Source organism: Malassezia pachydermatis, assembly GCF_001278385.1.
Source record: "Malassezia pachydermatis strain CBS 1879 chromosome Unknown scaffold8, whole genome shotgun sequence".
Lineage (NCBI taxonomy): Eukaryota > Fungi > Basidiomycota > Malasseziomycetes > Malasseziales > Malasseziaceae > Malassezia > Malassezia pachydermatis.
Window position 1 is genome coordinate 29,299 of NW_017253145.1, and position 12,884 is coordinate 42,182.

Below are 12,884 nucleotides of genomic sequence, written 5' to 3' on the forward strand. Positions count from 1 at the left end.
TTACTCCGGCTCACATAATGACATCGCAACCATCTCACAACAGTCGCGATACGAAGATGTAGGAGGCCTCTGTGGTCCTCTACTGTTCGCTATAAGTGGGCTGTAGAGTGTCATAGGCACTCTAGCTCTATAGCGGTACACTTTTTGCTCCGTTTTCTATGGACTAGATAGAATGTGGGAGACCCCATATTGATCGTATTGAGATGGTATGTGTCCGTCTTCACCCTAGACGCGCTCTCTAGCTCGTCTTCTCATCCTTTACTCCTTCGCCTCATGCTTGGAGTTGGGCATGCTTGCCCTGTCCTCTCCGTCTCCTTTGTTCGGAAACGCACATAGACGAAGTTGTGTGTACCTAGTCCCCATCACGTGATCAAGACGCGTGTTGATGTGGTCCTGAGGGGTATTTGTGCAATATGCCTCGCGCTGTCCACACCCAGGCGCGGCCCCGACCGTGTGTGGTTTTTCCCTGTCGCCACGCTCTACGTCACTTTTTGAGCCTTTGACACCACATTTTCCGCCATGAGGGAAGTTCTTTCGCTTCACGTTGGTCAAGCAGGTATTCAGATCGGTAATGCTTGCTGGGAGCTGTACCTGCAGGAGCACGGCCTGACGCCGGATGGCCGCCTGACGGAGGAGAGCAAGTCTAAGAATGATGACGGCTTCTCTACCTTTTTCAGCGAGACGGGCAGCGGTAAGTACGTGCCGCGCTCCATCTACGTCGACCTTGAGCCCAATGTGGTTGATGATGTCCGTAATGGACAGTACAAGAGTCTTTTCCACCCGGAGACGCTCGTCACGGGTAAGGAGGACGCTGCTAACAACTACGCTCGTGGTCACTACACGGTGGGTAAGGAGCTGATCGACCAGACCATGGACCGTGTGCGTAAGCTCGCTGATGCTTGCTCTGGTCTTCAGGGCTTCTTCGTTTTCCACTCGTTTGGTGGTGGTACGGGTTCCGGTTTCGGTTCGCTGCTCTTGGAGCGCCTTGCCCAGGACTACGGCAAGAAGGCCAAGCTTGAGTTCTCTGTGTACCCCGCTCCTATGATGAGCAGCTCGGTGGTGGAGCCTTACAATTCCGTGCTGACGACCCACACGACGCTGGAGAACTCGGACTGCTCGTTCATGGTGGACAACGAGGCCATCTATGACATTTGCAAGCGCAACTTGGGTATCAGTGCTCCGAGCTACACCAACCTGAACCGTCTGATTGCACAGGTTGTGTCGTCGATCACTGCTTCACTGCGTTTTGATGGCTCGCTCAACGTTGACCTGAACGAGTTCCAGACCAACTTGGTGCCGTACCCGCGTATCCACTTCCCTCTGGCTACGTACGCCCCGATTATTTCGGCGGACAAGGCCTTCCACGAGCAGAACAGTGTGGCTGAGATGACCACCTCGAGCTTCGAGAAGGGCAACCAGATGGTCAAGTGTGACCCACGTGACGGCAAGTTCATGGCCTGCTGTCTGTTGTACCGTGGTGATGTTGTGCCGAAGGATGTCAACTCAGCTGTGAGCCTGATCAAGACCAAGCGTACCATCCAGTTCGTGGACTGGTGCCCGACTGGTTTCAAGATCGGTATTTGCAACGAGCCGCCGGCGCTTGTGCCGGGCGGTGACTTGGCGAAGGTGTCGCGTTCGCTGTGTATGCTGGCCAACACGACGGCCATTGCCACTGCCTGGAGCCGTCTGGACCGCAAGTTCGACCTTCTCTACTCGAAGCGTGCCTTCGTCCACTGGTACGTGGGTGAAGGTATGGAGGAAGGCGAGTTCAGTGAAGCGCGTGAGGATCTCGCTGCGCTGGAGAAGGACTACGAAGAGGTCGGTATGGAGACGGCTATGGGTGACGAGGATGGTCTTGACATGGAAGAGTACTAAACGACCTTTCTCGTTGGTTGTCGTAGCCGATTGTCTCTAGATGGGCGATCCGTGTAGTATGATATCTAGTTGGCCATAATCCAATGCATGAGTCCATGATATGTATGTCCGTCTGCCAGTATGGCTTTCCTCCTGGACAGTACAGCTCCGTGGGCTTAGCTCATCGAAATGATTGGCGTGTTTTCCAGGCACATGCGTGTCCCACGTGCCAAGTGCGTGAGCACCAGCAGATGGCCCTTGGGGCCAAGGGGAATTTCCCTCCCGTTTTGGTACCGCGTCTTTTTTTTGAGCAACTCCCGTTTAGGAAACACTTTTCTACGACAGGGACCTGCAGTCGCGACAATGTCAAATCAAACGCGATTGAACTCGTTCGACGCGTCGAATGTGGATATGAATGGGTATCTGAGCAGTCCTATGTCACAGGACCAGTCTGCATCCTTTCCATCGTTGTATCAGATGCCTCATGGGTCGATACCGATGGGGCAAACATTTGATACCATGCAGCACGGCGGCTGGCCGTTTCATCTTGCATCGATGCAAGGTGGTCAGGGCGCTCCGATGCCGCCAGGTCCCAATGGCATGATGGGTATGCCAACTGACTTCTCCAACTTTTCGCCTGCCGGCCCATCGTCGTCCATGGCACACCCTCTTTCCTCGCCAGCGCCAGCGAATACCCCGATGCCAAATCGGACCGCGTCCAACCCTTCCATGATGCAGAGGTCCATGAATGAGCAGCGTTCTGCCTCTACCTCTTTTTCAGCGACGGGACATACACCTTCCATTCGCCATGTATCGCAGCCTATGACCCATACCCCTGCACGCACACCTCGGGGAAACATCAAGGTTCCCTCGGATATGGGTGGGTCTACACCAGCTACACCTGTTCCTGACTCGGCAGACAATTCCATGACCGGTTCGACGCCCATGTCTGTGAACATGGGCCCTTCCTCAGCGCGTGCCAACGCCAAGAGGCGCACCCCTGCCAAGGGTGAGAAGGATAGCAAGACAGGTCGTCGCAAGATTAAAATTGAGTTTATTGACGACGACTCACGCCGCCATATCACCTTTAGCAAGCGAAAGGCTGGTATCATGAAGAAGGCGTATGAACTTGCTACCTTGACTGGTACGCAGGTGCTGCTTTTGGTGGTATCACAAACCGGGTTGGTTTACACATTTACTACGCCCAAGCTAGAAGCCGTTGTGAAGGAGCCTGAAGGTCGGAACCTGATTCAAGAGTGCCTGAACGCGCCTGATCCTGTGAAGCCATCGGCAGGTGGCGCGAACATGCCTGGTCCTTCTTCCATGCCCATCATGAAAGAGGATTATGTTGATAACGAAGAAGAAGGAGATGAAGATGAAGATGAGGATGAAGATGCGATCGGCATGGACCCAAGCCGCGCTGATGCTGGCTTTACAGCTCAGGCTATTGGTGCTACGCCCGTCGGCGATGGCCCTGTATTCCCTCACGCCACAGCTCCTCTTTTCAATCCGGGATGGGGTGCACAGACGCCTGGCGCCGTGGGTTCAAGCAAGCGTGTGGATGGCGTGGAGCCCTCTCCGGTAGCCGCCCTGAAGCGCCGTCGCACCCAGCCCAATCTATCTGTGTCTATGCCCGGCATGTGGATGGGCCCGTCCCCTGAACTACCAGCCCAATATTACCATCCTAATGCCATGATGCCCATGTCTTCCATGAATGATAATCTAATGCAGAGTATGCCAATGTTGTTCGGCCAGCCTACTATCACATCGGAGCAACTCGCGACGTCTCCTAGTTCGGGCACTGGACCTAATACACCGACCATTCCTACGAATACTACGCCGAGTACTGCAGCAGGGACGTCTACGTCCCCAAATGCTGCTTCTTCCTCCCATGACACTTCGAAGACCACCTAAAGGTACTATATCTCTTCCACTGCTTTTTTTCTCTTCTACTACATTTACCGCGTGGTGGCCCTGTTCTACTGATACCTTTCTTTATAGACACCATACGATCGTTCTATGCTCTTTCCTGGGACGATGGCTTTTGCGTTCGGTTGGAACGCCTTTGCGCCCATCCACATTCTCGTCACGTGGTGGCACACTTGCTGCGTGTACGTCGTACGGCGCACGCACGCCAGGGCCATGCACTATGGCGGACGTGTGGATTTCCCGGAAACGATGGACTTGCAAATACTGCAATGTGACGATCAACGATGACATACCATCACGAAGGCACCATGAGAATGGCTTGCGTCACAAACACAATGTAGAGCGTGCTTTGCGAGCACTACACAAGGAAAATGATGCGAAGCGACGCGCAGAGGTACAAGCCCACATGGAGCTACTGAGGATTGAAAAGGTACGTCTATCGCCCTTCTTACGTCCAGGCTGCTTCGCGAGATCATAGGAAGCATGATCGTGGCTCCTCATCGACGGCCAGCCACCCGCCAACCTTATCACGTCCTAGTGCGTGGACGCCCACGAACAACATGGCATCTTATACCACAGCCGAATCTCTAGGTGTGTCTGGAGATGAAGATGCTCAATGGCTCGCGAAGCGTGCGAAAAAGAAAGAAACAGTGCACATTGGTGAGTGGGAGACGTATACACCTACGTCTGCCACTACGTCTTCGCTGTCATCCGTGTCCACAGCTGGGCCTAGTGTGACATCAGATCGAGATGAGAAGCGCCATTTTGAGCTTACGGAAAAGACGTTGGCGGAGGATGAAGAAGACGAAGAGGACGAAGCGCCCATTGTGCTCAAGCGACCTCGCACTCAGCCCATGGAGCCGGTAAAAAAAGAGGAGGACGAGACTGTGCCCCTTCCTCGCCTATCTACGCCGCCACCTATCAACGAAGAAGAGACGCCTGCATCTGATACCAATCTATTCCGCAAACGAAAGGCACGTAGCGGCACTGCGAAGAAAATCGGTAGTGCTGGCTTTGTATAGATACACTTCCCTTGTATGACTTCCATCACGCTGACTAAGCATCTCTCTCACCCCCATCACGATGGCCTACGCAGTGCACCACCAGAGGGTGCCTGCCAGTGGCTTTACGCATGGTGTGGCAGCTTGCTTCGTGCGGCATGGCGAGAAGGAGGCACATGCGTGCTGGCCTACCACGCGGGGCCGTTTGCTATACCATGCGGTCCTGGCACGCGACGATGTGCTTCGCGTGTTTGAGGTCCGTGTGCCATCGACGTCGGCCACTGAAAGCTCGCCGCAGTTGGTCCAAGTACGTATGCACCGCCTCTTTGGTGAGGTGACAGGGATACGTACTGTACGTACGATTGCGTCGTTGGTGGATGGACGAGACCGGGTTCTCCTTTCTTTCCGCGATGCGAAAATGGCACTTATGGAATGGGACGACGCTTACGGCGACTTGAATGCCGTATCGCTACATACGTTTGAGCGTGCGGAGCAACTTTCTGCTGGGCTTCCGTCGATGTTTGTCCCATCCCTGCAAGTGGATCCTGCGAGCCGTTGTGCTGCGCTTTTGCTCCCTCACGATGCCATTGCCCTTGTACCTCTGTACCAAGACCCTGCTGAACTGGGCGTGGAAGAAGGGCAGGATGCGTCGCTTCTCTCGCAGATTCCGTACGCGCCCTCGTTCATTATTTCCGTGACCGAGGACGTGGATGCGTCGATTCGCAATATACGTGACATGGTCTTTCTTCCCGGCTTCCAGAAACCGACATTGGCCGTGTTGTACGAGCCGCAATTAACGTGGACCGGTAGCTTATCGCGCGCCAAAAAGACGATGCGTGTGAGCCTTGTGACGCTGGATGTGGCTAGCACTATGTATACCGTGACCGTCACAAGTGAATGGTTGCCCTACCATGCCCTATACCTGGTCGCCTGCCCTGAATCCTTGGGCGGTGTGATGATTGTGACGCCTTTTGCGCTTTGGCATATGGACCAAACGGCACGTATGGTCGGCTTAAGTACCAGTGCATGGTCCGAAAAGACATGCGACACGCCTCTACGCCACGATCCTGATTTGGAGGACGTGGATTTACAAGGGTCTACGTTGACATTTACCGACGCAACGCAAGGTCTTCTTCTTTTGGCCTCAGGCGATGTGTATGCCTTTCAATGTGCTGTGGAAGGCCGAACAGTGACCTCGCTCTCGCTTACGCGCGTCGCGGGAGAGCGGCAGGCGAGTGCGTCGTTTGTCACATCGATGCCAGGCGGCTACCTCCTGTGTGGATCCGTCCAACAAGATACGTGTTTGTATACCTTGGAGACTGTGCTTAGCGACGAGGCGCCTCTGCCTGTATCTGAACCCCCCATGGACGAGGACGAATTGGATCTGTATGGCGAGTCGTTGGCTGCGCCGGCCCTTACGACGACGCATCGCCGAACGGCCTTGATGCGCCTTCGTGTTTGCGATGCGATTCCTACTCTGGCGCCTGTCCACGGTATTGCTACTGGGTCGCTACGTGACGCTATGGGCCATGTCCAGGTGCATACAATTGTCGCTACGCAGCAGGGCCTTGTGACGTACGAGCCACGTGTACGCTATCGCCGTCTACATACGATTGCGCCGGCGCAGGATGTATGGAGTGGTCTGGCTGCCGATTCTTTGCCTCTGCTGCTCATCGCGTCTGACGACGAAGACACGCTGGTGTATGCCCTAGAAGCGCCTACGCCGCGGTTCCTCGCGCAGCTGACCGATCGCACTGTGCACTGCGGCACCACCACAGGTGGGCTGGTCCGTGTCACGACACGCGAGGCGCAAGTGCTATCGAGGCAAGGCGCGATTGTGTCTACGTTTGGCGCGCGCGACGGCGTGACGATTGTATCGGCCCACGTCATGGAGGCCTATGCGGTGCTTGTAGGCTCCGATGGGCTTGCGTCTGTGTGGCAGTATGCCTCTGCCTGGACGCACCTCGCCGATAGGCAGGCGACGCATGCTGTCCTGTGGATGGATCCTACGCAAACATGGGGCCATGCTGCATGGCTCGCTACCGTGTCGCAGGATGGGCATCTGACGCTTTCTTCGCTGCCGGCGTGTGAACCGCAATGGACCTGTACGTCGTTGGGTGTCTTGCCTTCGCGTCTTGACGACGGCGGCGTGGCGACACAGGAGCCTCTTCATGTTGCGCACATCGCGCTGTGTGAGATGGGCGATGTGCCTATGTTGACGGTGCAATATACCAATGGACAACTGGCCGTCTACGAGGCGCGTCTCTCTACCTCGACATGGGACTTTGTGCGTGTGGATGCACGCATGCTTAGTGCGCCGGCGCATGCACTCCTCCCGTGGCGAAGTAGGGACGGTCATCGTGGGCTAGCCGTAGCAGGGGCCGATGCCATGCTTCTTCTCCGCGATCGCTTGTCGCCGGTGCTCCAGTGGGAAGCTGACATGCCCTTTGCCTCCCTCTGTGCGCATCCCACCGAGGCCGCCGTCTCGATCCTCGTAGACGACGGCTACGCCGTGCTCGTCACGTGGCATGCGTGCCAGATGGATGCTCCTGTGCCGTACACGCGCTGGTCCACTGGGCGGCCGTACACGCATGTGGGTGTGCACGACGAAACAGCGTGCTTGGTAGCTGCGTCTGTCCAGCCTACGGCGTTTGTGCTGTACAACGACGAAGATGTGCCTGTGCAGGACCCCGCCTTGGATCCTACGCCTACGTACACAGGCCAAGGCGCGCTGGAGCTCTTTGCGCGTCTGGGCGAGCCGCCCGTGCATGGCTACGAATTTGAGGCCAACGAAGTGGTGTTGGCCTTGCACATGGCGCCGTTGGACTGCTTGGATCGTGGGACGGGTCGACGAGCTATGGTCGCGGTGGGTACCATGTCGTGGTACGGTGAGGACCGCACCACGCGCGGCCACATGTACGTCTTTGACGTAGTGGAGAGCGTGCCGACAGCGACCAGTGCGCCTGGCGATGCCATGCGGCTCCGTCTGCTCTGCCGCGAGGAAATGCGGGCGCCTGTGACGGCTTTGCATGATATGCATGGCTTCCTTGTAGCGTCAGTCGGCCAGAAACTGCTGATCCGCTCGTTGGAGTATAGCGAGTGGCTCGTGACGATCGCATTTATGGACACAGCCTTCTACACGACCGACATCCAGCGTGTGAAGAACTTTTTGCTGCTGACCGACTACCACAAAGGCGCCTACTTTGTCGCGTTCCAGGAAGATCCAGCGCGCCTTGTGTTCTTGGGCCGCGAGTATGTGCCTACATGTGCCCTGCAAGGTGCCTTGCTCATCGATCGCTCAAAGCTTGCGCTGGTCACTTGCGACCCTACCGGGTGCATTCGGCTCCTGGACTACCAACCCTCGAACCCGACCAGCTTAGGTGGTCAGCGCTTGCTGGTGCGATGCGAATACCATACCGCGGGGGAAGTGGCACAGACGCTGGTCCTCCATGGCCCTCGTCTCGCTTCGTTGGGCGAATGCTTCACCTCGGAAATCTTGCTCGCAAAGCACAATGGCGCGCTGGATATTCTCGTGCCTGTCAACGAACGCATCTTCCCTACGCTGCAGCTCTTCCAGAGCCAGTTGGTCCGCACGGTGCGCCATACGGCCGGGCTTCATCCACGTGCTTTCCGTGCCGTATGGAATGATCGCACCTCCCGGCCCCTTGCGAAGGGCATTCTCGACGGCACCCTGCTGCATACCTCCGAATGCATGTCGCGCCCTAAGCTCTTGGACTTGGTTCGCGACCTGAGTCCCCGCACAGGGGGCGTCATCGCCGACGATGTTCTGCGCTGTCTTGTGCATTTACAGCCGCATTGGTAGTGTCGCTCTCTATGTACCTTCGCTTTCGTACAAGTCATTGTTTCGTACGCGCCACAACATCATGGTAAATAGGTCATTTAGTGGCTAGCAGCTATGGGCCAGCTTTTGGCTTAGTTACGCGCACCACCAGCGGCCTGGGCGGCGGCCGGGTTCGACTTGCGGTTGTCACGGTTGAAGCGCAAGCGCGGCGGAGCACGGTTGCGACGGCCCTCAACCGAACGGACACGCACCACCTTGGCGTGGATGGCGCACGACACACAGTAGGCCAGCTTAATGTAGAGCTTGGGCAGCACGTACTCTGAGCCAGTTAGTGATTTTGCTAATGATACATACCATCGTACACGCTAGCCTCGCTCAGGTCACGGACAGCGGCCGCCTCAACAATGTTGCGGACAGTGAAGCGCTTGATGGCCTTGTCCTTGGGGACAGCACGAGCGCAGTTCGAGCAGCGCACGAAGTTAACGTGGCCACGGCCGTGCTTGTTACGTCTAGCACAGTTAGCTATCCATTACAGCAAGGATCTCACATACCCTCCATTCCTCCTCTTCTTCGTCATCTTGGTCTTGGTGACGGTATGGAAGAAGCCGTGCTGGGTCAACCTTGTCCACCCTTATGTCTGTCTTCTCACGTGAACAATCACGTGTATATAGTTTTAATGCGAGGGTGGAGGTATTCGTCTAAGCAATGCATAAGCGCTTCGGTCAAGTGGAGAACTACGCGTGCGCGACCACGCCGCGGCCACCTACCCACGCGCGTGCCTTGAGAGCGCCGCCGCTCTCCACACCGCGTTGCTTCGTCGGACACGCTGCACGGCAGCGCGCATCCCAGCGTAGCGTCAGCCATGTCGTTTGCGTTGCCGCGCAAATCGCGCGCGTCTCTACTAGAGGCCGATTCTTCTCAAGTATCGCAGACCATGTCTCCCGCTGGGACTAGTGTGGATCGTGCGCAAGCGTTGCAACATGTTTTGGCGGCCGGCGGGTTTCCGCCGCCATCGCGGGAGCGGACTGCGCAATCTTCCACACCTTTCCAGGCTCGGCCACAAGCATTCTCGCAGGATGTATCTGCGAGCCTGACGCCTAGCACGCCGCGTCGATCTCTTCGGCCTTACTCCGAGTACCCGGCGCCGAATTGGTCGTCCAGCAAGTCGCGCCTCGCTGGTACCCCCTCCCCCTCCAAACAGCGCCGACACCAGCCCATGTCCATTCTAGAGGACGATGCGCCTACTACCTCGTTTGCGCGTGACTTTGTCGAGGCGCCTGGGCCCAGTGCATCTTCACGAGCCCCGTTTGTGCCTCGAAGGCGCCCTGGCGACGTTCCTGCCACCGCCGCTGCCCCTGATGTGGCCTTGGCGCAGCGACCGGCATCCCCTGCCAGCTCCACAGATGATCCCTTACTTCTGCATGAACCTGTCATGTCGAACATGTCTATGCGGGCTGCGCAAGGCGATGCAAGCCTCTTGGAAATGGTGCGTCGCTTTGAGCGAGAGGATCTAGGTCTTACCGATGTCGTACCTACGCCCAAGCGAGCTTTATCTACACGCCGTGACATGCCTACGCCCAAAGTCTCACCCATGCGGGTACAGCCTGTTCAGAAACCTACACCTAGCTTGTATGATCGTTCTTTGAGCATCCATGAACGTGTGGCACTGCTTCGCTCGCCCACCAAGGCATCCAAACGCATGTCCTCGCCTCCACCTACGGACGCACTGCCCGAGCTGGAGCCGGCTGTACCCTCGTTTCCTACCCCACCAGGGCCTACGGAAAAGACTCCGCCCAGCAAAACTTCATCGTCCCATGAACCAGTGTACATTGATTTCCTTCATGCCCCTGACGATGACCCTGCCGATATCGATTTACCTTTTACAAGGGAGGCAGGAGCACCGCGTATTGTGCGACCTCCATCGCGGCGACGCGACGATCACGATACCAGCTGGTTCGAACGGACAAATCCCTCACAGCCCACGTCGACGTCCTATACCCCGCGTGCTACATCGACATCCACCGTGCAGGGCCAGTCACGAACGCCTATGGCGGAATGGCGCCAATCGCCCTCGATCGCCGCGTCGGCTCGCAAGCAGCAGCGATCTGCGCACACTTCACCTGTGAAGCGTAGTTTGGCAGACGAACGTACAATGAGGGAACTATCCTCGACTGCTGCAAGTTTGACGGTGTCGCCTTCCAAGCCTGTGCCATCACCACGCAAGCCGACTACCTCGCCTAGACAATCAGGGGCGGCATCGCCCTTAACATCTTCGCACGTCCCGTCACCGGCTGCATCACTCCATCCATCGCCGACACGGCCAATGTCACCCAGAGCACTTACCCCCCCAGCGCCCGCCGATACCACTGACTTTGGGCTGCTGGATCATGCGACTCATCCGGACTCGCCTGTGGAAATCCTGGATGATGACCCCATTGCCAAGAATATTCGCACTGCTGCTACGCATCACGTATCGGAAGACACTGATGATGTGCTTGCTCAAGATATGATGGAGATTCTGCCTAGGCCTACCATGTCACCCTGGCGCCAAGATCCTTTGCAGTCCGTGCTAAGCAAGGCAGAAACGGTGCCACACGACTCCAAAGATCCTGGGCTGGAAGTGCCACATCCCGATGCGCCCGAGACGGAACCATTGGTGATTGAGGCGGAGGTAGACCCACCTGTATCCCCCCCACACTTGGCGCATACCAGCGCTGTTCCCTCCGTGATCGAAGTACCTGGCATAAACGAGGTTGGCGATGGGTCTGCCAGTATTTCGTCAGTGATGGAGCCCCCTCCTACACTACATAGTGAAGCGGTGGCCAAGATCGTCTCTGTGCCCGAGGAAGCGGTCTCTCTTCCACCACCTGCTCCTATGGTCCGTGAGGCGGATGATCAAAGCGAACAACTCCTATCCTCGCCGATCCGTCGGGTATCTCTTTCCCCTGTACGCGATGTGTCAGCGGCAGGTGCGCATCTTCGCCGATCGCTTTCGCCCTTCAAAAGCCCACGTGCGAGTCGTGTCGTGCCCCCATCGCCATTTCTCCCTGCGCCACCAACGCCTGGGCCAGAGCCAGACATTGTCCACGACGCCACGCCCCATACCGATCCTGTCGATGCGCCTGCGCCTCTCGATCCCCCCTCTATGCGGTCCGATGACCTGGTCGTATGGTCTCTACCTTTGCAAGCGCCCGCGGAGGCGGATCACGACGTGGACGACGACACGTCGTTAGCTGATTTGAGTGCTAGTTTGTCTGCTTCCTCGCACTCGCGAGCTATGATGCTCTCACGTCCACGCCCCACGTCATGCGTCGAGATCTCCAGCTTGGACTCCCAAGCAGCCGCCCGTGCCGCTGCGCTTCTTAAAGTGCATCACAAGTACATACAAGAAGGCTGGCTCGGCGATTCCGATATGGACTACCCATCCTTGCCAGGTGCCTCAACGATGCCATCTCTACCTGACTTGTTTCATGCCGCTGAATCTGAGCTTCAAAAGCGACCCACAACTCCATCCATGCGCACGCCTCATGTGCCTGGCGCTTTCCTACGCACGCCACGCGCCGAGAGTGTCCCCACGTTATCGGCCGCCTCTCTCCGACCCCAGGCGCTGGCTGGCCAATGGTCAGAGCATGCATGGGCTGAGCTGGATCGCCATTTCCGCACTCTGATCTCTTTGGAGGACGAGGATATTGTCAACAGTGTGATGCATGTCGATGTGGACCAAGTCATCCTGCAATTTTTAGAGGATGCCCACCTCGAGCCAGACGACTTGCAGGGAGATTGGGCGCTGACACGTCTTTATGCACGTGTACCCGCTCTTCAAGCTCGATTCCTTCGTGAGTGGGAGCAGGATGCGACACAACCATTGTTGGAAAAGTCGTTCCATCTACTGACAACTCCCCGCAAGCGGCCTCGTGAAGAAGAGGAAGAGGCACCCGAACCTGTGCCTTCGCAAGCCCCTGCTTCCGCACAGAAGGAGAGCCTTACCCCTGCGACAAAGCGGACCAAACCTTCCCCCTCGTCCCATTCTGTTGTATCGCGCTTTTGGCACTGGGCTACTGGGCCTTTCACGCCAACACAGACGGCCTCCGCCTCGGGTGACCGGCCTGTACGGCCCAAGACGGAGACGCGTCCTCGAACGACGACATCCACCACAGCCTCGCGTTTACCACGTCCTGCTACTGGTCGCCCACGTCGGGTCTCTACGTCGACAACGTTGGCGGCAGAGCGAGCTTGAAGGTAATTAGGCGCAGGGCCCTTCACGACACTTGCCTCCACCTGCCCTGTCGCACCGCCTT

General features: G+C 57.1%; 6 protein-coding genes across 6 annotated transcripts; 5 read left to right on the forward strand and 1 right to left on the reverse strand.

The window, feature by feature from the left end:
* Window positions 1-519: 519 nt before the first annotated feature.
* On the forward strand, window positions 520-1,875 carry Malapachy_0417 (alpha tubulin; the record flags this gene model as incomplete). The annotated part of the gene is made up of 1 exon (XM_018134937.1): window positions 520-1,875. One exon carries the CDS (start codon window positions 520-522, stop codon window positions 1,873-1,875), a length of 1,356 nt encoding a protein of 451 aa, XP_017990476.1.
* Window positions 1,876-2,373: 498 nt separating this feature from the next.
* Window positions 2,374-3,768, forward strand: Malapachy_0430 (mads-box transcription factor-like protein; the record flags this gene model as incomplete). The annotated part of the gene is made up of 1 exon (XM_018134950.1): window positions 2,374-3,768. One exon carries the CDS (start codon window positions 2,374-2,376, stop codon window positions 3,766-3,768), a length of 1,395 nt encoding a protein of 464 aa, XP_017990587.1.
* Window positions 3,769-4,003: 235 nt separating this feature from the next.
* Window positions 4,004-4,805, forward strand: Malapachy_0427 (mads-box transcription factor-like protein; the record flags this gene model as incomplete). The annotated part of the gene is made up of 2 exons (XM_018134947.1): window positions 4,004-4,213; window positions 4,242-4,805. The coding sequence occupies 2 exons, from the start codon at window positions 4,004-4,006 to the stop codon at window positions 4,803-4,805; spliced, it is 774 nt and encodes a 257-aa protein (XP_017990522.1).
* A 61-nt stretch (window positions 4,806-4,866) lies between these two features.
* Window positions 4,867-8,607, forward strand: Malapachy_0442 (cleavage and polyadenylation specificity protein; the record flags this gene model as incomplete). Its single annotated transcript, XM_018134961.1, has 1 exon — window positions 4,867-8,607. One exon carries the CDS (start codon window positions 4,867-4,869, stop codon window positions 8,605-8,607), a length of 3,741 nt encoding a protein of 1,246 aa, XP_017990630.1.
* Window positions 8,608-8,717: 110 nt separating this feature from the next.
* Window positions 8,718-9,163, reverse strand: Malapachy_0436 (40s ribosomal protein s26; the record flags this gene model as incomplete). Its single annotated transcript, XM_018134956.1, has 3 exons — window positions 8,718-8,905; window positions 8,941-9,095; window positions 9,138-9,163. 3 exons carry the CDS (start codon window positions 9,161-9,163, stop codon window positions 8,718-8,720), a joined length of 369 nt encoding a protein of 122 aa, XP_017990503.1.
* A 285-nt stretch (window positions 9,164-9,448) lies between these two features.
* Malapachy_0443 (hypothetical protein) lies at window positions 9,449-12,823 on the forward strand (the record flags this gene model as incomplete). The annotated part of the gene is made up of 1 exon (XM_018134962.1): window positions 9,449-12,823. One exon carries the CDS (start codon window positions 9,449-9,451, stop codon window positions 12,821-12,823), a length of 3,375 nt encoding a protein of 1,124 aa, XP_017990629.1.
* Window positions 12,824-12,884: the final 61 nt, after the last annotated feature.